The following is a 26601-nucleotide window of genomic DNA, read 5'->3' as shown; positions in this document are numbered from 1 at the left end:
TCCTTCCAACCTATGTACTTTAAATGAGATTTCAGAGCTTTTGCTAAAATTATTAGAAGAAACATTTGCACACAAAAGCATAAATTCCTCATAATTCCAACATATTTGTTTGAAACATCTGGGCACACAAGCATTAAATCTTCACAAATGATGTCAATAAAATTTAGTTCAGTTTGCTGATGTCACATATTCAGTGCAGCAAACCAAGTCAGCAGATGAAATGACCTTTGCCCCCCATTGAAAACTATGTTCTGGTGTATATGTTCTATGTTCAGGAAAACTATGAATTGTCAACAGCTAGTCACAGTGCTGTGAGTGTCCACACCCCTAAACGACATCTAACAGCTCATTGTTCAAATCTGATGATGTAATTGTTTAATCAACACGTCCACATCCACAAGAATAGGAATAAACTGAAATGAACAACGTATACATCTTCATATTCATACTTTGAAGAGCTTCCTTGTAAAAGTTGTGGTCCCACTCCTCCTCTCCCACCCCATATATATAAGGTCAGTTTTATTGTTATCTTTCATAACTTTATAAATATACATAGAGAATCCATGGTTGTATGCACTTTCTGTACTTTATAAGTAGTATTAAATTTTTTTTTAAATCTTTCTCATACATTATATACTGTAAAACTACGTTAAAGTATAGTCAAATTCATTAAATACTTTATCACTTTTCGACCGACACCCTGAAAGCAAAAAAGTGACACTTTCTCAGACAATTCAAGTTAAGGATCAATGATTGTGCTTAAAAATAAAATAGGCTTTTTTATATAGTTCAGGTTTCTTTCTATTAGTGGTTTGTTGCTTGCTAAATCAGTTGCATGGTGATTTTATAACAAATATAAAGCCAAATTAAAATTATGTGTGGATAAAGGGAGTTCTTGGACTTTGAAATGATATTTAAACACAGTCAGCCATGTGCACACACACACACATACTGCACAAACATCATGTGATTGACAGCTTGCTTTGTATTGAGTAAACTGATCTATTCTTCAAAGTCTTATTGTTTATTAACTTTGGCAAAAAAGCACAATGAAAAACTCTGAACTGCATGAGATCTTGTCTTCTTTCTGCATTTATTTCCCACTGTACACTAATTAGTCTCACTAATTAGAACTCGAATTTAAACTAAACAAACACAGGCAACATTCACTGGAGAACAGAAGGACATAAAGACCTTTGCAACAAAATACTTGGCGATTCATTAGCTTAAAAATCGAACGATATATTCATTTGCGAATGTAAGCGATGTAACACATTCAGATGTTTGTTCTTCAGAACAATAGCATTAGCAGGAGCTTGAACCACAGCCCTGAAACAGGGTTGTGCCATAACGTTAGAAGAAAGGGCAGGTCCCTTCATCTTCTCCACAAAAACTAACAACTACCCACAAACAGTTTTGTCATTGCATGCTGTGCACTTGGTAAATTACTGTCTGGAAAACAGTGAAACGTATATTTCTGCAAGTAAACCACAGATCAGGTAAGTGCAAACCTATCATTGTTAACCTTTAATGTTCAGCTGGCGAAGAACTTGCATCATTGTAATTTAAATGCAGCAACATGTTGGACATACAAACAATTATTCTTTTTATTCTTATTATTTTGTTACAATTCAGCTAAACTAGGCTATTTTCATATTTACCTAGTATTAGGTAAATATTAGATACTTTGTTTGTACTTCAAGATATTTAAGTAGTATACTGAAGTATACAGCATGTTTTAAAAGCAATATGTTGTGCATAGCATAGTATGTTTCCTGAATATTCAGTCAAAACGTTTTGAAAAACGTTTTGTAAAAAACTTCAGTTTTTACAGAGCTCACATATATAATTTGTAATCCTAATAGAGATATATGAAGTATATGAGCTCAGATATGACTGCAAATTGGTTTATTGATCTTATTTTAAATAACTTATGATGGACAATGGTCTTTTAAAGAATTTAATGTATTTTATTCAGTAATTATTACATATACTGACAAACAATCAACCTCATTATACCTGACAGGGGTGGGGTGCCTGAAAGCATAAAAAAAAAATTAAGAAAGCATGGCATGTTGTTTAGGCTTGTTCAATTCACTGTGTTGGTTTTTGACAGATATTATTAAAAAAACAACTACTTAAGCCTGTTTAGCTACAATACCAGCCAGAAAATACACCTTGTTGAAACTTGTTGATTTGCAACACAACCTCAAACATCAATACCACAGCAATGTCATTCTTCTGCTTGTTCATCATACATGTACGGTATATGTTAAAACCAAAAGCCTCAGTTAATCTTAGTCAGAAACAAAGTGTCATCTCTGATCTCTCCTATGCACATCAGTTTACATCAGGTTATTCAAACCATTGGTTTTGTCAGCATCACTGAGTGAAGGAACACAGTACATGATCTGTTTAAATGACAGCTTTTCTTGCTCTTGCTTATCATTTGACCTTATTTATTTCTCACTGAACATCCAGTTGTTATCCAGGTGCTGAGTTTCACGTTCAATCAGCAAAAGTGGTTTCCAAGCCCCTTTCAAGTTCAATATTGCATTACCTGTGGTTAAAAGCAGATATTAAACAGCCTAACTGAGGTCATCATAAAACTTGCGTAATTTAGTTTTTAATTCTATAAATTGGAGGTGTGTCATGGAAAACATCAATGATAATGACAGAATGATAGATAAATGACATATTAATCACCAGAATACCATTGAGCTGCATTGTTCTCAAAGCCTTTGACATCAACAAAGAGTTTTCTACACCCTGTAACAAGTTTGTTTACTTTGCTTATTGTCTTAACTGTGGATAATGCACATTTAGCATTGCTTTTCCCCAAATGTCTATACATTGGTGCATTCGCAAGTTTAGTGTCAGATCATTAGAAACTGTGAAAAGATGGTGCTGGTTTAATACTGTTTATGTGCGACATGACATACAGTGCACACACATAAATCTCCAGTGTGCTTCAATGGCATCTAGACCTGATGCCTGGATAAGTGCTTTAAGGAAAGTGCAGGTCAATGGCCAGGAGTGAGGCTTATAAAAAATGTTTATGTACGTAAACAATCCTTATATTTAAAGTGCATTCTGTTTTGGGTAAATTGGAAATGCATTCCTTTCTAAGAAGAAAAGAGGGCCATTAAAGTATTAAAAAATGTGCAACGGAATCATTTCTTCATTGCGTCAAATTGAAATATATATTATTTGTATTTTTTAAATCAAATCACAGTTATTTCAGATATTTGTAACCATTTTTTCACTGTTCTTTTTCGGGTCTATTGAAGCCTAATGTTTCGGATCAAATGTTTCCATGTTGGTCTTATTGCATGCAGTGTAAGCCAACCCCTTCAGATCAATAGAGTGTCTCACTTTACAGGAAACAACAGAAGAAGGTAGACTGTGTGGATCCTGTGGGAATATTTGCTAGGAAATCTTTCACACAGAAATATTGCCTTAGATTATGTCAACTTTTGCAAATAAAATACTTTTGGTCTGGCAAAATAGATCCCTCACTGACTCTCCAATTAGTGTAAACTACAAAACAGCAAATATCTAAAGTATAGATTTCATGCATAACTAACAGGCTTAGGTCTTCAGGATGGTTGTGCAGACAACATAATGCACCTTATACAAATTCAAGTCCCATATGAGCTTTTTGCTTACCACTCAGATGGGAGACCTTAATCCACATATTTTTTTTTTCTTTTTATCACAACAGGAGGAAGGCGAAGGCTGAAGGGACCAGAAGACACAGATGATGATTTAGTGAGTATCAATCCAGTAGAGCACATTCAGCAAATATAAAATATACATGTGCTATAGGTCTCTCTGTTTTAAACTGATCAATGGTTTAAACAAACTAATTGGTATTTAATACACTAGGTATGTGAGGACCCTGAAGTTTTAGAGGAGGAAAGACCTCGTCCACAAGGTTCCTCTCCTGTTGAGGAATTCCCCACCACAGAGAAATACGCAAAACAGGTGAGCCTTACATTAGAAAAGACTCTTATGTTAACTATATAACGCAATGCACAGTACAATAAACCAAATTTATAACTGCATAATGTTGTATTTGATCATCTAACTATTATCTATAAAATATACCACATGCTATTTTGCCAGGCTGAAGGTGATTTCTATGACTCACCCACCAAGAGTTCCAAGAAAAGCAAAAGGATTGGTTTCGGCTCACTGTTTGACAAGCGTTCCTCTGCCAAGATGAATCAAACAGAGGTCTGAAACACCAAAAGTTCTCTCTAATGAAGAATACAGATGATTAGGAATGTAAATACTGGGAAAACATGATCCCAACTTCTAAATTACTTTGGATTCTGTTTCAGGATACACAAAGTGATCAGTCAGAAATAATAGTGAAAACTGTAAAAGAAGTCTGTGCTGAGGGTTTGGTTGTGAGTGGAGGAAAGGATGGCATCTTCATCAAGGAAGTAAAACCAGAGTCACCTGCTTCAAAGCTAAGTGTGAAAGAAGGTGGGGTTTTTATTATAGCACATTACAGAACATTTCTGAAGCTAGAATACAGCTAAATTGGTTATTCTTCCATCTTTTCCCTTGCGTCCTTATTTGTGCCCTTCCATCTGGCCTTTCAGGTGATCAAATACTCAGTGCTACAGTATACTTTGATAATGTGTCATATGAAGACGCCCTCCAGATTCTTGAGCATGCTCAACCGTATAAAATGGCATTCTGTTTAAAACGCAAACCACCTCCAAGAACCCAGGAAGATGCTGAGGCAGAGAGGCCAGATACAACCATTGTAATTATAATACTGTTAATTACATTCTTAATTACAGAATACTGCAAAGCTTCTTCTGAAGTTTCATTGACCTTACATCTGCTTCATCAATGTTTGCAGGGCGAGGAGGCTGAGCAAATAGAGGAAGGTAGCAGAACAGAGATGAGAGGTCGAAGAAAGACAAAAAAACAACATGATCGCATCTCTTGGCCCAAATTCCCTACCTTTAGCAGAGGTCGCAGGGGGAATTTTAAAAGATCTCACAGCACGTCAGAAGCAGAGGAACAGAGAAAATTAGAGATAAGTCCACCAACAAGTGACACAGAGTCTCCTCTTAAGTCTCCATTAAAATCCCCAGATGGAAAAGACAAGAAAAAGAAGCATAAAATGAAACCTAAGAAGCGTATGGCAGGCCGCAGGAGCAAATCTGTCGAAGAAACCCAAGAAAACGAAGAGGCACTTGCAACAGACAATATGGAGGTCTTGGACAATGAAATTATTATGAATATAGTCGAAGAGAAAGTGCCAATGACTAAGGTGATAGAGAGTCCTAAAATATTGAATGTAGCTGAAAATACAGACTCAAATAAAACAGGAAATAAATATACATTCCTGACTTTGCCAGCGACTGAATCACTGCATAAGGTTGAGCTCATCAGTGTGGACACCACATTAAAGACTACTGATATTACAGTCGCTCTTGGAGATGATGGCAAAGAAAGGAGAGAGAAATCAGAAATGAGGGATAGCATTCCAGGAAAGGATAAATATGAAATAGAAACAGAAAGCCAATTAAAATCCTCCACAAGTGGAATGAGAACTTTGGATCCATCAACATTTGACAATATTTTGGACAGTCCTAATGTAATATCACACACGGAACCAGTTGGACATCAAGTGGATTCCGATAGCAAACCAATAAATCAAGACATATTAGAAAAGACCCAAGAGTCAGGAAAAACAGACACGACTATTCCTAAAGTTGATGTTTCTCTTGACATGCCAGAGGTAGGACCAATAAGCAAAACACCAATAACTGGCAGTGACAAGGAAAAAAAAGAAAGAAACATTCTAGAAACAGAAAGTTATGGGATTCGAACCAGAGGACCATTGGCAGACATAGCCACATCAAAGAGTAATTTTTCAAATGCAGTAAACAAAATAGATTTTACATCAGACACTTTAACTTTTGAGATTCAAACGAGAGAGGATAGGCCCTCAGCAGACACAAAGAAACCAATCACTCCAACTCCTGTTATATCCCAGCCAAAATCACATGTTCTGGTTGTGGACAAAAGCACGAAGAGCACTGGAGGTAGCACAGACACTGAATCAAATTTTAAACTGCCTAAAGTGGATGTCTCTGAACTAGACCACCAAGAATCAATAACTGTAAGACAGAAAGACTCAACCAAAGTGTCTCTTCTGAAACGAGAGGAAATTGAAATTCCTGGCATGGAGGGCATAGGATCAAAAGCTAAGGTTAAGTCTCCTAGAATTAAAGAACAAAAAGTTGAGAATATAATCAAAATCTCAAAAGCAGGAGAAAAGCAAGCTCAGGTGGAAGCAGAAGAGTTTAATGTTGAGGATGTAAAGGATGCAGTATCAAAATTCCCTGCCTTTAAATTACCTGAGAGAGACATCACTGGAGTCCTTGTACAGAGAGAGGTAACAATCATGGAAATTAAGTCAGACAAGACTGGCATGTCACCTAAAATTCCGAGCATGAGCACAGAAATAAACATTAAGTTACCTGACACAATGGATAAAGAAAAACAGAGACTTTCTCCTGTTGCTACAAAAGATCAAGCCTTCGTATTACCAAAAATTGAACAATTGCATTTTGAAGAAACGGTTAAAATCGAGAGCAAAACAGACCTATCAAAAATGAAACTTGCTGACCACCAACCCAAAACTGGCAAAATGTTAGCAAGGGATGATAAGCCAAGTACATCTCCAGGTGTAAAATTCAAACTTCCAAAGCGTGAAGACATTGAAATACCAGGAATGGAAGCCATTGAACAATCAGTTCAACCAACAAAAATCATAATAGCCAAAGATATAAACATCCAAGATGAGGCTTTGAAAGACTATACTGATGCAAATATCAAAGCTGACAAAATTGTGCATGAAAAGAAATCAAAGTTATCAATGCCAAGTTCTGAAATCATGACACCTGACATTCACTTGCCAGGTATTGCGATTGAATTACCAATAAAGGCCACGTCACCTAAAAGTGATAGTGGCACAATCAAGGAGAGGACAACTGAGGCAAAAATATCTCTTGATGAAGACAATATCAAAAAGACAGAAGAAGGTGGCCTGTTACCAGATGAATCTGAAAAATCCATCATCAAGGTTAGTGGAAAAACTGAAGTGGAGCCATCTGAACTTCCACAAGCTGAAATAAAAGAAGCAGAGTCTAAAATGAAGAAAAGGAAAATATCTTTCCCCAAATTTGGATTCTCTAAATCAGAAGTATCTGATGCTAACATAACTCTCCCAGCCAAACAGGGCTCTTTACATGATGCAGATGGGACAGAATTACATGTTGAAAGTAAGACCACAGATGTAGAGGCTGAATTCAAGGATTCGACAGATTCTCCAACAAAATTTAAACTTCCTATAATTAAATTTCCAAGATTTGGAGTCTCATTTCCCAAGACAACTGATGCTGATGGTGATATTCAAATGCCCACTGTCAGCACAGATGAAGCTAAACTACCTGTAGAAGCAAAAGCACTTTCTGGCACTGAAATGACTTCTCCTGCTCCAGAGGTTAAAGTCCAGTTGAAAAACAAAAGTACTTCTGGTTCTACATCTAAATTGAAGATTCCAACAATGCATCTCCCTAAATCTGATATTTCCATTTCCATGACTGGGGAAGAATCTGTTGCAAAAGATGAGGTATCCAAACCTGAAGTTGACTTGTCTCTTCCTGAGGCAAAGGCAGATATCAAAAATGTTCAGAAAAAAGAAATAAAATCATCTGAAGAAATGTCATTAACTAAACCAGATATTGATGCTAGCCTGACTGGTCATGATACTGAAGAAATTCCAGCTGTTGCATTTTCAAAACAAGACATCAAAGCTGCAGGTGTTGATGTTAGTCTTCCAGTGCCTGACACTGTGATCGAAGAGACTGAAATGACTTCTCCTGCTCCAGAGGTTGAAGTCCAGTTGAAAAACAAAAGTACTTCTGGTTCTACATCTAAATTCAAGATGCCAACAAAGCATCTCCCTAAATCTGATATTTCCATTTCAAAGACTGGGGAAGAATCTGTTGCAAAAGATGAGGATGATGCACAGTCAGAAATAAAGGCAGTATCAGCAGTAGCATCACAGGATAAAGATACAGGATCACAAGATACAGAACCGTCTAAGTTAACTTTAGAAACCCTACCGGTGGATGCTGAAATGAAAACTAAAGACACTGATCCTAGTCAAGGGAGTCGATTTATGATGCCCAAATTTGAATTCTTATTTTCAAAGGTAAAGGGATCAGAATTTAAAAAGGGTGCATCAAGAAAAGATGCAAAAATATCAGAGGTTCTACTGAAACATGACAAGGAGAGTGCTGAAGGAAAAGCAGACATACCTGAAGCATCTGTGGAAATGGAGGTTAATATGCTTAAAATGCCAAGGTCAGAGCATGAATTTTATGAACAAGTCATTAAATCTCCAGAGATTAATATTGAGAGGGGTGATACATCTGTGGAAGTAGGTGAAGTGGATGTAAATCTTGAGTCCATTCAGACAACAGATATGTTAAAAGATGATCCAACCTTGGGAGGGTCACAGATCAAATTCAAACTTCCTACTTTCAAATTACCCAAATTCAGAAGTTCATCTACCAAAGAAAAAGCTGAAATAATGGATTTGAGGGGTGAGGAAATTACTTTGGAGACTGAAGATTTAATCACATCAGTAGAACCATCAGATGTCAAAATTGACTCTAATGTGCCCAGTCAAGAGCTGAAGAAACTCTCAATCAGTGCTGATCAGACAAAGGTAGATAGTGGAGATCAATATACCCTGTCAATTACAGAGGCCAGTGTATCAAAGGCAAAAGTCTATATTTCTTCACCACAGGCAAAACTTGGGGAACCGTCAACTAAAGCAGAAGTATCACAAGCCACTCTAGAAAGCAAAATGGATCAAGAAGTTGATTTAAAAAACACAGGTATGAAAATGAAAAAGCCAGGCTTTTCACTTCCTAAATTTGGATTTTCTAAACCAGATATCAAGTCCCCAGAGATTGATGTCAGTCTTGCACCAGTTGATATCTCCAAACCAGAAAGTGACCTGAAAATCGAAGAACAAATTATGAATACCACAGTGTCAAATGTTGAGGATGATCAAAAAGATACAACAGCGCTCGGTGCCACAGCAAAATTTCAACTCCCCTCAATTAACATCCCAAAGATTGGAGGACAAACTATAAAGGAAGAGAAAACTATTCCAATTGTAGATATAGCTATTAAAGGACCTGAAGTGACTGGTACAGGTACACAAATAAAAATATCAAGTGAATCCCCATCAGTAGATATTAAGAGACCCCATCTAGCCACAGAGGGTCAATCTGTAAGTGTTGATTTAAATGTTGAAGATGCTGAACTTGGAAAACAGGGGGGAAAGTTTAAGTTGCCAAAGTTCGGTGTTGGCCTTCCTAAAGTAAAAGGGTTTGATTTAAATACATCCAAGAAAGAAATTCTTATAGAAAAGCCAGAGATAACATCTAAGGGGATGGTTCAGTTACCAGAATCAGAATGTCTAGATGTGCAGATGAAGACATCACCTGAATTTGGGTTTTCAAAACCAGAAGTAAAAGCCCCTGAAGTTGATATAAGTATTCAAAAAACAGATATCCCCACAGAAGGCAGTATGGACCTAGATGAAGCAAACGTGGATATTAAAGTGTCAAAGATGGAATCTGACCAAAAGGGTTCAACAATTTTTGGATCTCCAACAAAGTTTAAACTCCCATCAATGAGCCTCCCGAAATTTGGTGTTAAATCACAAAAAGTAGCATTAGACATTAATGTGGCAGATTCAGAGCTAGAGGGAACATATATGAAAACAGATATTTCTAAACCTGATGTGAAATCAGAAGTACAGCCACCCAAAACTGAACCTAAAGTTGAAGGGAGTGCAGATATGCCTGAGGATGATTCCAAAGGAATGCAAGTAAAAGTGAAGAGACCAAGCTTTTCATTCCCCAAGTTTGGGTTTTCTAAACCAGACACAGCAAATCCAGAAGTTAATATCAGTATACCAAAGGCTGAAGTATCCATACCAGAGGTCAATGTACCTGTTAAAGAACAAACACTTCCAGGAGGAGAGGCTGAACATAAAGATGCAATTATTGTTAGTTCCCCAACCAAATCTAAACTGACAGAAGTTGACCTGCCAATATTTGGAGTCAAAACTTCAAAAGGTACAGTAAATTTACCATCAGCAGATGAGGACATCAAGGTGTCATGTCAAATTCAAAAAGCTGACTTAGATGTAAAAGAAATAGAGACCGATATACATGCCACAAAAGGAGAAACTGATGTTCATCTAGCAGAAGAAAAAGTAATACTACCTAAACCTGATGCTGACGTTCAAGACATATCCATTGAAGGTAAAGCAGATATGCCTGAAGTTGACTTGAAAGGGCATGATGTGAAACTGAAGAAGCCAGGCTTTTCACTACCAAAATTAGGTTTTTCAAAGACAGAAATTAAGGAGAAAGATGTTGATGCCAGTCAACTAAAGGCAGATATATATATGCAAGAGCATATCATACCTGTTGTAGACAAAGATGCAGAAATCACCATCAAAGAAGAAGTGAAATTACAAGGAGATACAACAACTCAGACAAAATTTAAGCTGCCTACAATCAACTTTCCAAAGTTTGGACTCAAATATCCAAAAGCTACACCTGATATTCCATCAGCTGAAGTAGATATCAAAGAACCTGAAATCAGTTTCCCAGGAAAAGGAGAGGTGCAAACCACTGACACAGAAACAACCACAGATATTAAAGGGCCTTCTGTTGATGTGGACATTAATGTCAGTGAGACTGATGATGATGGAATGGGGAGTAAGTTCAAATTGCCAAAATTTGGAATTGGCATGCCAAAAGTAAAGGAAATAGATATGGAGGGTAAAGAAATAAACATAGAGACTGGCCTGCTACGTGAAGAAAATGTAATTGTACAACAGCCTGGTGTTGAAATTCAAAATTTGACCATTGAGAGGAAAACAGATAAAGTTGATGCTGACTACAAAGTGAAACTTCCAGAAATGGGATTTTCAAAACCAGACCTTAAGGCTTCTGAAGTTGATGTGAGTTCACCCAAAGCTGACATGGGCACATCAGTGGGAAATGTTGATGTTTCAAAGCAATTTGCAGACATTAAAGTACCAGAACACGGTCCTTATTTGAAGGAGGACACTTTTGCCTCTCCAACCAGATTTAAACTTCCAACATTCAGTTTCCCAAAATTTGGAACCAAAGCATCAAAGGATACACCTACGGCACATGTGGACATCAAAGTTCCTGAAGTAAGCCTTCCAGATAAGAAGTTTAACATGTCAGGAGAAGTGTCAAGTGTTGAAATGAAAGGGCCAACAACAGATGATCCATTCATTGACATAAACATTAAGGGGGATGATAAAAAGCAACAAGAGGGCAAATTTAAGCTTCCAAAATTTGGGATTGCTCTTCCAGCAATTAAAGATCAAGACAGTGACCAAGGGCCTAAGAAAGCTCTGACTGAAACCAAATTGAAAATGTCAGGGGATGTACTATCTATAGACAAGGAAGAGCTAATGTTACCCAAAGGATCAGTGGAAGTGGATGTGGAGGCTAAAGGAGCTGAACTTGAAGTAGAAGAAAGTCAAACCAAACTACCACAGTTTGAAATTTCTCTACAAGCATCAGAAAGTCCAGAATTTGATATTAGTGTTTCAAAAGCAGAGGTTTCTAAATATGAGGTAAGAGAAGCTGGTACAGAAAAAGATGTTGTGGTTGAGGAACCAGCAGATTTAACTGAAATGAGTTCTAAGGGACTTAGTGTAAAAATGAAGAAACCAAGCTTTGGATTTCCAAATTTTGGATTTTCAAAATCTGATGGCAAGGCCCAAGATATTCAAGCCAGTGAAATGACACCAAATATATCTTTGCCAGGGGGCAATACAGAAATAGGAGAAAGTGAAAAAGAAGGCAAAACCGAAATAACAGATCCCAAATTTGGCTCGCCAACTAAATTTAAACTCCCAACAATGAAATTACCCAAATTTGGACTCTCCACTCCAAAGGTCCCTAGTAATGCAACAAAGGCTGATTCTGAAACCAAGGAAATGAAAGTTAGTTCTGTGGATTATGAGATAGAGACTTCAAAGGTGGATCTTTCAGGTCACATCAAAGGCAAAACTGTAGAGACTGAAACCCCATCTATTGATATTAATATAAAAGAAAAAGAGGTTTATCAAGAGGGACAGGAAATTATATTTAAACGTCCAAAATTTGGGATTTCGTTGCCAAAAGTAAAAGTTCCTGAGATGACAGTAACTGCAAAAGAGGTAAAGACAGAAACACCTGAAATTGGGATGACTGAACCAGAAATCAAGATGCAAGCAGAAGATGCAATTCTCCCAAAAGTAGACATGGCTCTAGAAGAAAGTTCCAGTCTTGAAAAAAAAGAGGTAGAGACTGAGTTGAAAGATGATACAGTTGTTTCAGGTTCTCCAAGTAAATTCAAATTTCCTACTTTTAAAATGCCAAAATTTGGAATTTCAACTCAAAAAGCATCTGATGGAAAATTAAAAGAAGCAGAAGTAGATGAACCAGATAGTAACACTGAATTAAATATTGAAGACAAGAGTGTACAAGTGTCTAAAGAATTACAAAGAGAGAGTGAAATTAAAGAAACCACTGAACAGCTTCCAGACACTGCTTCTAAAAAACTGGATGGGGACAAAGGCTCCACAAGTAAATTCAATCTTCCTACAATAAATACGCCAAAGATCAGCATTTCAAGAACAAAATCTCAGGAAGGAGAAGATGACACAACTACCAAAGCGAATGCTCCAGATGCTAAAACAGAAACCAAAGATGATACACAACCTGGAAAATCACCCAAATTTACAATGCCTACACTTGAGGATGTCCTCAGGGGCTTTGAGGTTGAATTTAATGTTCCAACAATAGAGGAAATGGAAGCACAAAAGGATGATTTATCTGTTAAGCAAGATCAGGAGGCTGAAGCCAAAGCTGAGGAAACTGCAGAATATAAAGACAAAGGAGCTCAGGAGAAATCAAAGTTTACATTTAAATTTCCAAAATTAGGATTCAGCCAGTCTTCAGATGAAAGCGATAAATTGGTTGATGTTAAGATTGAAGAAAGTGAAAAGCATTTGGAGGCTTCAGCAGATCAGAAAGCAACTGCAAGCAAAGAACAAATAAAAACAGAGAAATGGGGCTGGTTCAAGTTCTCATTTTCTTCTCCAACCAAAACATCAAAAAACGATGTGAAAGAAATAATCCAACCGCCTGAAGAGGCTGAGAAGCTTGATGATGTTGAGAAAGAATTAAGCAAGGCACACAAGGAACCTGAGAAGATTTCACTCAGTGAGGCTGTGGAGGAAAGCCTCAGCCCACCACTGTCACCGAAGTCATCTGAAGCTTTTGCAGATATAAGTTCTACAGTAACCACTGAGCAGATTGGCATGTCACAGACCTCACCTACAAAGGTTAAAGTGAGATATGCTGAACCCACTGTCACTGTTGGGGTCAATGATGTACAAAATGATGTTGTGACTTCCACAGCCAGGTGTAAACTGATATCAATGGAGCCTCACCAGCCAGAGAAAGTCAACATCCCTTTCTTATCGGATATGTGCTCAGCCTCAGCCGACACCCTGAAACAGATGTCAGGGGAAATTCATGTCATCACATCGAACATACAAGCTATACCAGAAACACAGCAAGCCTCAATCCTTACTAATTTAGATGCCTGTGGAATTCACACCTCCCCTTTACAAGTAACAGTAGGCTCAGATTCAGTTTTGACAGTGGTGGAAACCAGAGAACAAAGTGGGACGCCCACATTGGTAGAAATGCATGTTGTGAAAGAGACTCTACATGATGACAAAGAGACAAAACTTGTGACACAGAGAACATGTGTATTTGAAGGAGACTCTGCAGAACCCATTTCTGATGAGACGGCTTCTTCAATTTGCAGGCTTAGAGACACGGTACACACCGAAAAAATTTGTTTTTTTGACAGTGCAGCAACAATTGAAGAGGTCGCAATAGTGAGCTCTGAAACATCTCTAAGACATATGGAATCCTCTACCGATGATAATGGGGGGAAATGAACATGAGATATGGCTGGGTTGATTTTATGCTTTTGAATGTATGTTTCAGTGTTCTTTATTGTCATGTAAGCCAGCTGAAATGTAACACTATTATGCAACAACGCTGATACTTATAAATATATACTTATGAGTATTGTTTAGCTAACAGAAATGTTATGCTTAATAGCCTTTAAAAAACTATATTCACTGTAAAAATTATATATGAACATGGAATAATAGAAAAACAAATATATTATAATTTATGTGCGGGTTGTCAGTGTGCTTTATTGTAAATCTGTCATCATGGGTCTTGGAGATCACCCAATCACCAATTAAACAGATATATTCATATAAAATTAATTTCAAAGTTGATGTGGCAGTATCACATTTTGTGGCATTTGTTTCTTTAAAGTTATTTCGGGAAAACTGTGTAATTGCAATTATAATTCTTTGTTTCTGCAGCCTTGAGAAAGAATAAAAACATTGTGTAAATGTGTTTTATTCACCACAAAGCTTTGGCACCTATGGTATGGTATGATGGAATCAATGGACTTGCAAAATACCCAATGCATATTTTCAAATACAAATCATTTTCTTAATAAGCAATGACTTTTCTTTTAACATACATAGTCAAAATAATACATTTTGATGTTGTAAGATAAATACTTTTATTGGTTTCTGCAAAATAAAGAAATAAGTGAAATTATACTCTGTGTCTCTGATTTTCTTGTGTGAACATAAATGTGTACACAAAATAAATAAATAAGTACAACATTTGAGCAGGTTTAGAGATTGACAATATGACCTTTACAAATTCTAATTTGTTATTTTGTAAATTTTGAAAATGTTACTTGTTAATCTGAACAGATGCATGATGAGTGAATGACTTGTTTGAGTTTGTTATTTTCAATGAATCTGAATTGTTCGGGGTGGGTTCTGACTCAGTGAAACAGTAACCTAAATAATTTACATAAGAACACTGAACGAAATGAGCACTGAAATAGGAGGTCATGTACTTTTGTTCTTTTTATGTACCTGAGTGTCTGCCAGTGATTAACGAATTCAATGTTGTGACAGAATTTGTGAAACAGATAAAACGGTGTAGTCCTACATATGGTACACTTTTTTTGCTTAATGTGGTCTGTGCGCTAGTAATTTGTAACTATATTTCTGTTTATGGTTAGCCTGTGCCTGCTTATGAACCCATTGCGTGCACTTTCATTGCAATATCATCCCTATTTGATGATTTGTGTGTACAAATGTGCATTAGTTGTTAAATTTTTTTTACAAACTAAGTGAAATCCATAATTGTCACCACAAGCTCATTTATTAAGCCTGTGTATATTTCTGTAGTTGTTTTTGTTAATCTAGTTCAGGAAGTCTGGAAACTTTAAAGCCATATTATACAGTTGTGATATTGTAAAAAAAAAAAATATATATATATATATATATATATATATAAAATATGTTTAGTGTTTGTCTGCCTTGACTTCAACTTCAGGTACAGTAGAAACTAGTACTTTATTGTTAAAAAAGGAAACACTGTGTCCTTCGCAATATAGTGATATACAGTATGTTCTCCTGGAGAGGCAATGCCCTTAAATTTAATCTGTGTGCTGTCACGTTTCATGGGGAGCGAGGAGCAAAGAGACGCTGGAGATTTCTTCAACATGGAATTTTAATTCAAAGATGTGGAAAACACACGAACTCACTGAAGACAGCCAACAGAGAACTAGGAACTGAGAACACTTTAAATACACAGACACTGATGGGACACACCTGGAACAAAATTAACTAAGCGGGGAACACCTAGAACTGAGAACAGGAACACCAAGTCTGACAGGTGCATTCTTGATTTTGCTCAGATACTGGATTTACACAAGCATATTCTGTGCTACAGTAGTTATTTAGTCCGCTTCTTAGTATTAATTAAAAGATGTACTGTGCAAATACATCTACTGATGCTACTGGACACATCTTGAGTGATGTTCCTGGACTCATTGAGTGTTTCGGGTCTTTCAACATCATACACCCTCATCCAGGCGACCCAGCTGTGGTTGATCAGACCACAGCTTGTGTCCAGTTGGCAAATCTAGCTAGCCTTCCTCCATGGATCTCCTCTCTTTAGCCATAACAATCTTGAGGCTTTCTCTGCTGCTTCACTGGTGTTGCGGGTGGCTCTTCTCCTCCTCACCACATCTATACCTAACAAGCTGAAGGCTCTGGCCAGGGATCGGGCTATAAAGCCCCTGCATCCTACCTCTATAGGGAGACACCTAGCTCTCCATCTGGCTTGTCTGCACTCACTGACCAGTCCTTCGTACTTGGCGAGCTTCCTCTCAAAGGCCTCTTCCAAGCGGTCTTCCCAGGGGACTGTAAGCTCCAACAGAACGACTTGTTTAGTGGACTCTGACAAGAGTAAAATGTCGGGTCTTAAGGTGGTTATCACAACATGGTTGGGGATCATGAGTTGCTGCTCCAAGTCCACCAACAGTTGCCAGTCCCTCGCAGTGGCCAAGATACCTGGAGATGTTTTCAATGTTTTAAGCGGCAGTTGCAGTTTGTTGCGGTGCCCATAGAGTGCGATGCATATTAGACTTTTTGGAAGCCCCAGCCATCTTTTGAGGTGGCTACTGACCTTCCTCTCTAAGGTTTCCACGATCGAGATTGGCACATCATAGACGAGTAATGGCCACAGGATTCTGGGAAGAATGCCATGTTGGCATGTCAGCACCATTGATCTTGACTTGGCTGGTTTAAAATGCATCTGTGTCCACTCCATTAGTTTTTCAAGACCCTTAACAATCCACCGGCAGCCTGGGACTGATTCTGTGGTGACCGTGAGGTCATCCATAAATGCTCTGATCTGTGGCTGGCGTAGAGTTGACTCTTTCTTGGACACTCTGCACTCTGGTTCAGCAGACTTTATGAGCATATTCATGGCCAGGGAGAACAGAACTACAGAGATGGTGCATTCTGTGATGATTCCGATCTCGACTTTGTGCCAGCCTGATGTCACTGCTTCTGAATAAGTTCTCATCCTGAAATTGTTGTAGTAATCATTGATGAGGTCTCTGACTCTGCACTGGACATGATGTTTTCTGAGGGTGAGCTGAACTAGCTTGTGTGGTATTGAGCCATATGCATTAGCAAGATCGAGCCATAGCACTGTGATATTGCCCTTGTTCTCTCTAGCCTCTCTGATGAGCTGTGTTACCACTCCTGTGTGTTCCAAACACCCAGACAATCATGCAATTCCACCCTTCTGGACAGATGTGTCGATAAACTTATTCTTTGATAGGAAGGTGCTCAGTCTGTTGGAGACTGAACTGAAGAAGATCTTAGCTTCAATACACAACAGGGAGATAATGCGGAACTGGTCTATCTTCTTGGAGTTCTCCTCCTTCAGAATCCAGACCCCTTCCGCAACTCTCCACTGTTCAGGGATCCTGCCCCTCCTCCAGATAACACGCAGGATTTTCCACAGGTGCAGCAGGAGTTTTGGACAGTTCTTGTACACTTTGTACGAAGTGCCGCTTGGTCCTGGAGCGGAACTAGCTCGCGCTTTCCCGACAACTTCTCGAACCTCCTTCAGCTGCAGCTCTGATATGTTGAATTGCACACTTGGCCCAGGAGGGTCTATCAGAGTGCTGCACTCCCCCAACTCTGGCTCTCTTACTGGGTCGCTGTATGTTTCCTTCAGGTGGTGATCAATCTCCTCCTGAGAGCAGACCAGCTTGCCGCTACGCTTCTGTGCTAGCAGAAGCTACTAAGTGTTTTGTTTGTTAGAATAATTTGCAAGGGATTTAAAAATTTACAAATCACATTAATTACGTCTTAGTGTAACATTATTATATCCTTTTTTTTGCTTTTGGTATTTAAGATAAAAATGACCAAATGTGATGGTAAAACTATACAATAAGGTTCCATTAGTTAATGTTAGATAATGAACACAATGAACAATTTATTACAGTTTTATTAATCTTTGGTAATTAATAACATTACATTGTTAGTTCATGTTAATTCACAGCACATTAACTAATGTTAACAAGCACAACATTAGATTTTAATAATGCATTAGTAAATGTTATAGTTAACGTTAACTAAGATTAATAAATGCTGTAGAAGTGTTGTTCGTTATCAGGTCATTTTAACTAAAGTAGTTAACTAATGTTAACAAATGATCTTTATTGTAAAGTTTTATCAATGTGACACATATCACACTGCTAAATACAAGTTAAATAATTATGAAAATATTTTATAATACACACGTTTTCATTAAAAAAAATACAAAATAAACTAGACAGCACTTAATACAGCATTTAAAAAACAAACTTGAATTTTTTTTTTTATTATTCAAGGAGTAAATTAATTGTATATTGGAAATTTGATTATATATTTTTGACAAATAGTTACAGCATGTGGTGGAGATTAAAAAACTAAGGACACATTACACACTAATATTTAGTGCATTGAAAAAAAAGGCTAATCAAAAATGTCATTCATTAGGATTTCAGTACAATAATCTGTGGTAATTGAGTAAAATGAAGTGTGCAAAATGTAGAAAACAACATAAAAACAATAATAAATAAAAACAACATATGAAGTTTGTATGTAGACTGTAAAACAATGTGGTCCAGTCAAAGCAACAATAATACAGTAACTCCATTTTTCAAATAGCTATGGAGAAAATGAATCCCAAATTTAGTATTACATCACTTGCTCGCCAATGGATCCTCTACAGTGAATGCAATATTATTGATAGAGGAAACAACGGTTTTGTTTATTGCAAACACAGAGCTTTTCACTTCACATTACGGTAATTAATGTACCAGAGTCATGTGGATTATTGTGATGTTTTTTATGAGCTGTTTAGACTCTCATTCTGACGGCACCCATTCACTGCAAAGGATCCATTGATGAGCCAGTGATGTGCTAAATATCTCCAAATCTGTTCCATTGAAGAAACAAACTCATCTATATCTCGGATGGCCTGAGTGCATTTTCATTGAATTTCACTAAAACTAACAAAACTATTTCTTTAAAGTGATCTGAACCAAATCTGAACAAAGTCACCATTCCAATAGTTGAGCAAAAAAATCGTCGAGGGTCAAATAGAGGGTAAATAAATGACCAGGAAAAAATTGCGCAAACAAACAAAATGCCTATATCAGGGATTAGGGTTCGAGCTAAACTCGAAAAAATATATAGATGGTTGATCATTTCTTTCAGCAGCAGAGGGCATCAGCGATCCATAACAAACAATGTGAGAGCTGAGTTTTAACAGCATTCATCCAGACAAACTCTAGTACTCATTAAAACACGCTATAGCTTTACTAGGTAATCATTAACCAGTAATATGAAGTGTACGCAAATTTCTGAGGAAGTTTAAGCTTTTTTCTGTACCCTGTCTCTTCTAATAATCAGCTTCGGTGATCCAGGTCTCTAAACTCACCCAAACACTTGCGTAATAATCATCATCTGGAATCAGAGATCCCGAAATTACATGAACAAACAAGCTGTGATGACGATGTGGATGCGTGCTTCTCATAACCAATCGCTATGCGATTTATGTTGCATCCATGCAGCTCTCAAGATGTAAATGAATGACGTTGGCAGGATGAGCACACAGAGGCGCTAAGAGAGCATTCAACAGTTCCGCTGCAGGTCAGATGCGCGCTCGAGCTCGAGACGGACTCTTCCAAACGGAAGCTGCGTGAGTTTGACGGGAGGATATACTCAATAAAGTAACATTCCTGTCGCTTCAAGAAGAGAAGGGGAGAAACAAAGGTATGTTACATGTATTTAGCCTATTACAGTATAACATTGTGGTCTATTACAGTTGGAAAATAAAGTGTGAAAAAGAAAGCAAGGAAACCAAGCTATGCGATATATTTCTACAGAGTAGTAGTAGTAGCGGAGCAAATAATTAGCCTCGTCTCTTAAATTGCATTTATTTATTTATTTATTCATTTATTTATTGTATTGTAAATTTGGTCCCTTTTTTATTTTATTTTGTAGGCTATGTTATTGTCTTGGATTTGCCCTGATGGAGTTGCATATTAGTCATTCCACTATACGAAAGCTTTTTGTGTCTCTTATATATATTACATTATAGCTACTGTAACAATGAAAACACGATTTAACTTTTAACAATGTGTTAGACATGTTCACCAAGCACATTAGTAAAATCCTTTAACTTTATTCTTTTTCCTGTTGATTTGCTTCATGAAACTCTTTTGATCTGTCCACTGCCCTGTGTTTCCCCCTTTTTGTAATATCAAATATGCACAGTGGTTCTGAAAATAAAAGCTTATGTGTGGTAATCATAAATTTGTTAGATTTGAGGTTTTAGCAAAATACCTAACTCACTCTAACCAACGTCTAATAATTATCACAATGATGTCCAGTTTCACAAAAATGAATAAATAAATATATAACTGACATAATGACTTTTTTTTTTTTATTGGAATGACCATACAATCTAAATATGATGTCATAATTCCCACAACATTCTTCAAACTTGGCTGTTGTATGTTAGGTCTAGTCTAACTTACCTTGATGCATGAGGTCTAGAGTATATTTGTGTACACACATAAATGTGTGTGTGCTTGTATCAGCGCCCATAAGCAAGGGGTGAAACTGACAAAAATTACTTTGAAATAACTAAACACAGTGCCAAAGGCCTCTCGTTGCAAGATGATTTTCGGATTGCCAGCACAGACGTCACCATACATGCCAAATCATGCCTAGTAGCCCTTTTGTGAGTTCACTGAGAGCAGTTATTTTGTGATTATTATTCTTGACAGGTTACAGTTAAGAATGATAAAAGAGGTTTTCAGGATTTTAAAAATGTCCTACTGGTGAACTGATCAAGGGACAGTGTAATATACTAGATGGCATGTTTGTCTGTTTTAAAGGGCGTGAGTTAAGCTGCCTCAATATTCACCCTAAGCAAAGCCATAATTAAAGGACAGCGCTAAGTAAGAGGATCTGTCAGTATTGTTCTTCTAATGACACCATAATATAGACATAAAACACACTGTATTCAACAGCCTCACCATTCTTTGTAAAATACCACACAAACAATTTGAGTCAGCATGCTCCTAATATCTTTTCTCCACAGAAATCTGTTTAATATTCTCTTTCACACTCTCCTTTTCATTTACTTTTCCTCTCATCTAAAAACTTACAATACAGTTATAAAAAATTGAGTTGTATAGCCTGTAATAAACTTCAGGAAGGGCATCTTGACAGTTCACCCAGAACTCCCCATCATTGCAACATGTTCCACTTCTTTCTAAAGTAAATGACTTCTATCAATTATTTCTGCACTTGTTTTTTTTTTAGCATGCCTTTGTTAGTGTTATTTTAGCATTATTTAGGATTTGTATTACTACTGTAATATTTATTAATATTTCTATTTTTATGTTTTTAGTTTTCATCTTAATTTTAGTTTGTTTTAGTAATTTTGTTTGTAATTTTGTGCTTTTGTCATTTTTATGATTTTGTTTTGCTCTAAAATTCAATTTAGATTTTATTTTATTTGATTTCAGTTTTAGTAATTTTATTACTTTTCCTTCAGCTGATTTTATTTCAGTTCGCTGCAACATTTCAAGTTTTAGTTCTAAACAATGAAGTTTTTCACCTAATAACCTAATATTTATTTCAGATTTATTTGAGTTAATGAAAACTATTTTTTTGTTTGTCTTTAGACAGAGCAATCTGATCAATTTGGGTCTCATTGTCAAAATAACATGAATATTATTATTTTTTATTTTTTCAGGTCTTTGTACTATCCAGCCTTTAACTGTTGAATAATTGAACATAATTTGTGAGTGTGCATGTGCGTGAGCGTGAGCGTGGGTGCACTAGTGGGTTGGCTTATCTGTTCACAGTTTTATTATCCTTAAGCATTCCAATATGATTTCTGTCTTTCCAATAGACTACAAAAAGGGTCAGTTCCTTCAGACCACCATCAGCTGAATGAGTTTGATGAAGACCTTCTTCATTATTTTACAATGCTTCGTATTTGAATACCCACCTGCAGACACCGGTGTTGTCCCTGTCACACTGCAGCCTGGAGCAAAGTTTAGGTGGCTTGTTTGGTTGTGTGCATGTTGTTAAAACAATGACAGTCTGAAAGGAAGACAGGAAGGGATTTTTTTTTAGGGATCACGAACTGAACAAACACGCAAATGCTGCAACTGACTTGTTGGAGCACAGATTTAGATCAAAGTGTTTTTTTTTTTTGTAAAAGGAATAGTTTAGGCACAATTAAATTGTGTGATTATTTACTCACCTGCTTCCACCCTGTGTTTTTCTTTTACTGTTAAACCCAAAATTAGATGTTTGGTAGAATATCTGGGTGGCTATTTTCCATAAAAGAAACGGTGGAGGGTTTACAGTATACTGGCAAGCTGTAACTAGGACGAAAAAGCACCATAAAAGTAGTACCATATGACAAATAGTCATATGGATAAAAAATTTTTTGGTTGTTTTTATAAATTATTCATTGATAATACTCCCCTCCATTAATGCCAAATTCCATTAATGTTTTAATCATGATAATCAATACAAAATTAGCTTTTGTGTTTCATGGAAGAAAATTAGACTGGATTGAAATGTTATTATTGAGGCGAACTATTCCTTAAGTATTGCTCAAGCTTATGTATTTGTGTGCTAGTGTTATGATCCGAATGTTCTCATTATGATACAAAGTTTCGAAGAACATATATACTACCGTTCAAGTAGTGGGGTCAGTAAGATTTTATTTTTATTCTGGAAGGTTGCATTAAATTGATCAAAAGTGACATATTAGAATGATGAAGGATCATGTGACACTGAAAGCTGGAGTAATCAGTTTTGCATAACAGGAATAAATGACTTTTTAAAATACGCTCAAGTAGAATCAAGTTTAGCCTTAGAGACCTCAAACACATTTTTAACAACCCCTAACTTTTAAACTGAAGTTTAGGCTCTCTTTTAATTACAGTATCCATATCATTTTCGATTGCCAAAGATACTTGCATTTCATTAATCAACAGCCCATTTATTTTTATAGTACAGAAGTGAAATGTATCAAAATTAATATATATATATATATATATATATATATATATATATATATATATATATATATATATATATATATATATATATATATATATATATATATATATATATATATATATATGGATTGCTGTGTAGTTTAGATGAATTTCATGCTGATTTATGTTTTATTTTCCTATTAGAATGACAGATATAATGAACAACCCAGAACACAGTCGGGAAGACTTCACTGTGAGTGACACCGCAGAGCAAGGCGTTTCATTTCAGGTTGGTATCTAATCTTTTCATTAGTCATTTCACCACAACACTCTCATGTCGTTCAACCCCACAGAACTTTCTCGCATTTTCAAAGAACATCTTTTTCTTATAATGAAACTGAGTGAGAACTATCAGCTTCAAAGCACACACACACACACACAAACATAAAATATGTCTATATGACTCTTTTGCTATATTCCAAGTCTTCTGATGTCATGCAATAGCTTTGTGTGAATAATTGACTGTAATTCAAGATATTATTGGCTGCATGTTTAGCATTCAAAGCTAGTGTATGGGCACTTTTTTGATGTTTTGTCAGCCATTTTTTGCTTGACAGCCCTGGTCTACTTTACCTTTCAACATATCAAAAACAGCCAAGTTATTCTTCAAAAACTCCCTCTTTTATTCCACTGAAAAATGAAAGTCATACAAGTTTACACCAAAATGCGTGTTAAGTGTAATAACAGATTTACAGTATTGAGATGAACTATTCCTTTAAGCCAATAAACTTGCTGTAAGTGGAACATTCAGCATCTCTCTTACAGATAAAATCTATCATCCTCCATTTTCAGATTTTCCCAGACACACAGGAGCGCCACCCCAAGGTGTTCAAGCGCTTGCCCTCCATCGTAGTGGAGCCCACAGAGGGAGAGGTGGAGAGCGGAGAGTTACGTTGGCCCCCAGATGACCTGAGAAGCACAGACCCTTCCGGCCAAACACACACACCCATGTCATCACAAACCCAGATATCACACAGCCAGAGTACAGGTGTGTAAGACAATAATTCAGGAAAAAGGTGTGTATTCTCTCATTATTGGTATTAACATTAACCCACACTACAGTGTGCAATGGTCTAAAGAGGAACAAATAAATATACACTTCCTGAAGTCTGCCTATATGTGTTTCAGTTCAGAGAAGTTCATTTATAAATGAATTGCATGCATTTTCTCCCCTCAGATGAAGTCAAGTGCAGCAGCCTGGAAACATCAGGGGCAGCTGAGCATAACTGAAATCTAATAAATACGTTGTCACAAGTCTATCATTATCACAAGTCTTGGTTCTCACAACATTTTCTCAAAAAGCAACACAAGCAGCCAATCTGGCAGACAGGTGTGAATAAGAAAAGAGCTCACAGTGCTACATCTGAGCACTCTTCATAACACATTCATGGCTTTAAAAAGACACTTGAAAGTCTTTTGTACTTTTTAAGATTAAACTTGTGATACATTTTATCTGTGGCAAGTGGCTTTAACATTCTTACATTCCCTTCAGACTTGAAGGCTTAGTTTGTTTTTCCTGATGCAGAAATCCTGGTTATAAAACTCCTGCATCCATGTACAGTATCCTCTACATTTATGTCTGAGAATATACTGAAAATGTGTAGAATATGGATGACACATCAAAAAAAAAAATGTATGAGCAGTTGAAAAATATGAGTGTGCAAAAAACACAGTTCCTGGATGTCAAGTAATAAATGTACGGTCAGATAGCCAGTATTACCTTATTATTTGACCCGCTGATTATATTAGTTCACTTAATACATGGCTACTTATCAAATAAATGGATGTAAAATACTGAATTAATTAAATTAATTTAACATGTGAGAAGTCTAAGATCACAAAGTGATACAAAATAGTATTTAGACACTTTGCATATCCAGTCCAATCTAGTGATAGATGTATTGATTTGTTATTATGCCCTGCTCTTTGATATATCACAGAAGCCTGTGAATACATAGTCTAAAAAGATTGCAGTGACCACTGTGAATCTTGCACTTATGTGAAAATGATTCATTACATGCTTTGTGGCTGAAAACTTTATGCGAGGAGACGCCATCCTCTCTTCACACAATCTGGCTGAGGCTTGTGAGGAATAACTTCTGCTGAACTTTAAACATGTCTGTCTGTCAGTCAACTGCAAGAGTCCCACACTGGATTACAAACAGAGACTGCTTTTTAGACAGCTTAATTCAACCTCTGGTTATAATTAGTCATTTCTTCTAAGACCAGCCTTCTGTACTATTACTATTTTCTGTCTTAGGGTTAGGAATTCAAACAGACACCTGTCCTTGAGTATTATAAAACTAGTTTGAACCGTACAACAGGCATGGAAGATAAGCCAAATAATGCTGGGAAACACTGGGGAGGCCAACTTTGATTTTGTGACTGCGAGTATTGCACATACTGTACAGGCATAAGTCACTTCAATTAACATAATCTCTATTTTAACAGTAATAGTTAAGATGTTGTAGTAATACTGATTCTTAAACCACTTCACAATATACATTGCACTCATGATATTTTCTTAATATCTAAACCCCATAGTGAAACTGCTTTGATGTGTATCAATGTTTATAGTATATATTTTAAAAATCACATTTTGTCTACTGTAATATTTACGTAATCCTGTAACTAAAGCATTGTGTTCACCACTTCCCATCGCTATCATAATTTTATTTTATTTTTTTCATGGCATGCATTGACAGTTGTGACTTCTAGTCCTTTTTAAATGAATAATTGGAAATCTGGAAATAACTAGGAGTTTCAATTTCATCATTGTAAAAATGAATTGATATTTTGATATTAAACTTGGTCTTAATATGTATACCTTTTTTTCTTTTTTTAATTCATTTATTTGGTAAGTTTAAATAAAGATTAATATTAGATAGCTGCTGAGTTTGTGTTCTCCTTTGTTTAATCTATTCGTAATCTATTCTATTAGCACCATTCAGCTCGGAAAAATGCTTTCTTAGAAACTATTATTGCATTGTTTTGTGTACTTCACAACAAGTTCTCTTCTCTGCTCAATATCCCTATTATTCCCAAAATGACAGGGAATAATGGGAATTTTGTATTGGAGGAGCATATTCATTTGATCCTGTCAATCACAGCATTATTGGAGGATTTTATTACTAGAAATGCTGGTCTTATGCTGGCCTATCTATTTTAAAATGTCATGTTAAATGCAATGTGTTGCTATTTCTTTGTAATCATTTTGAAATGTACTAGCAATTTCTGAGTCCAGTGTAAAAAACAACACACAAACAAGGCATGAGGGGGAAGGTTGGTATTTTAAGTGAAATCACAATCATTCCAGAAATAAGATGATTACGAACCATTGAGTTCAGTATGAGGCTGACCACAGTGTCCTTGTGTATAAGAGCA

The 26601-nt window shown here is 36.4% G+C and overlaps 2 protein-coding genes and 1 pseudogene across 2 annotated transcripts; 2 read left to right on the top strand and 1 right to left on the bottom strand.

The window, feature by feature from the left end:
- The first annotated feature begins 3704 nt into the window (after nucleotides 1-3704).
- Nucleotides 3705-14813, top strand: LOC128026472 (protein AHNAK2-like). The gene is made up of 3 exons (XM_052613649.1): nucleotides 3705-3771; nucleotides 3889-4494; nucleotides 4614-14813. The coding sequence occupies exons 2-3, from the start codon at nucleotides 4308-4310 to the stop codon at nucleotides 14126-14128; spliced, it is 9702 nt and encodes a 3233-aa protein (XP_052469609.1). The 5' UTR covers nucleotides 3705-3771; nucleotides 3889-4307; the 3' UTR covers nucleotides 14129-14813.
- Nucleotides 14814-16051: 1238 nt separating this feature from the next.
- Nucleotides 16052-18948, bottom strand: LOC128026613 (uncharacterized; annotated as a pseudogene).
- Nucleotides 18949-19728: 780 nt separating this feature from the next.
- LOC128026439 (protein LBH) lies at nucleotides 19729-26107 on the top strand. Its single transcript, XM_052613597.1, has 4 exons — nucleotides 19729-19897; nucleotides 23362-23446; nucleotides 24010-24205; nucleotides 24395-26107. The coding sequence occupies exons 2-4, from the start codon at nucleotides 23363-23365 to the stop codon at nucleotides 24445-24447; spliced, it is 333 nt and encodes a 110-aa protein (XP_052469557.1). The 5' UTR covers nucleotides 19729-19897; nucleotide 23362; the 3' UTR covers nucleotides 24448-26107.
- The last annotated feature ends 494 nt before the right edge of the window (nucleotides 26108-26601 follow it).

Source organism: Carassius gibelio, chromosome A13 (genome assembly GCF_023724105.1).
Source record: "Carassius gibelio isolate Cgi1373 ecotype wild population from Czech Republic chromosome A13, carGib1.2-hapl.c, whole genome shotgun sequence".
Classification (NCBI taxonomy): domain Eukaryota; kingdom Metazoa; phylum Chordata; class Actinopteri; order Cypriniformes; family Cyprinidae; genus Carassius; species Carassius gibelio.
The sequence above is the reverse complement of the archived record's forward strand: the minus strand, read 5'-3'. Positions and strand labels throughout refer to the sequence as shown.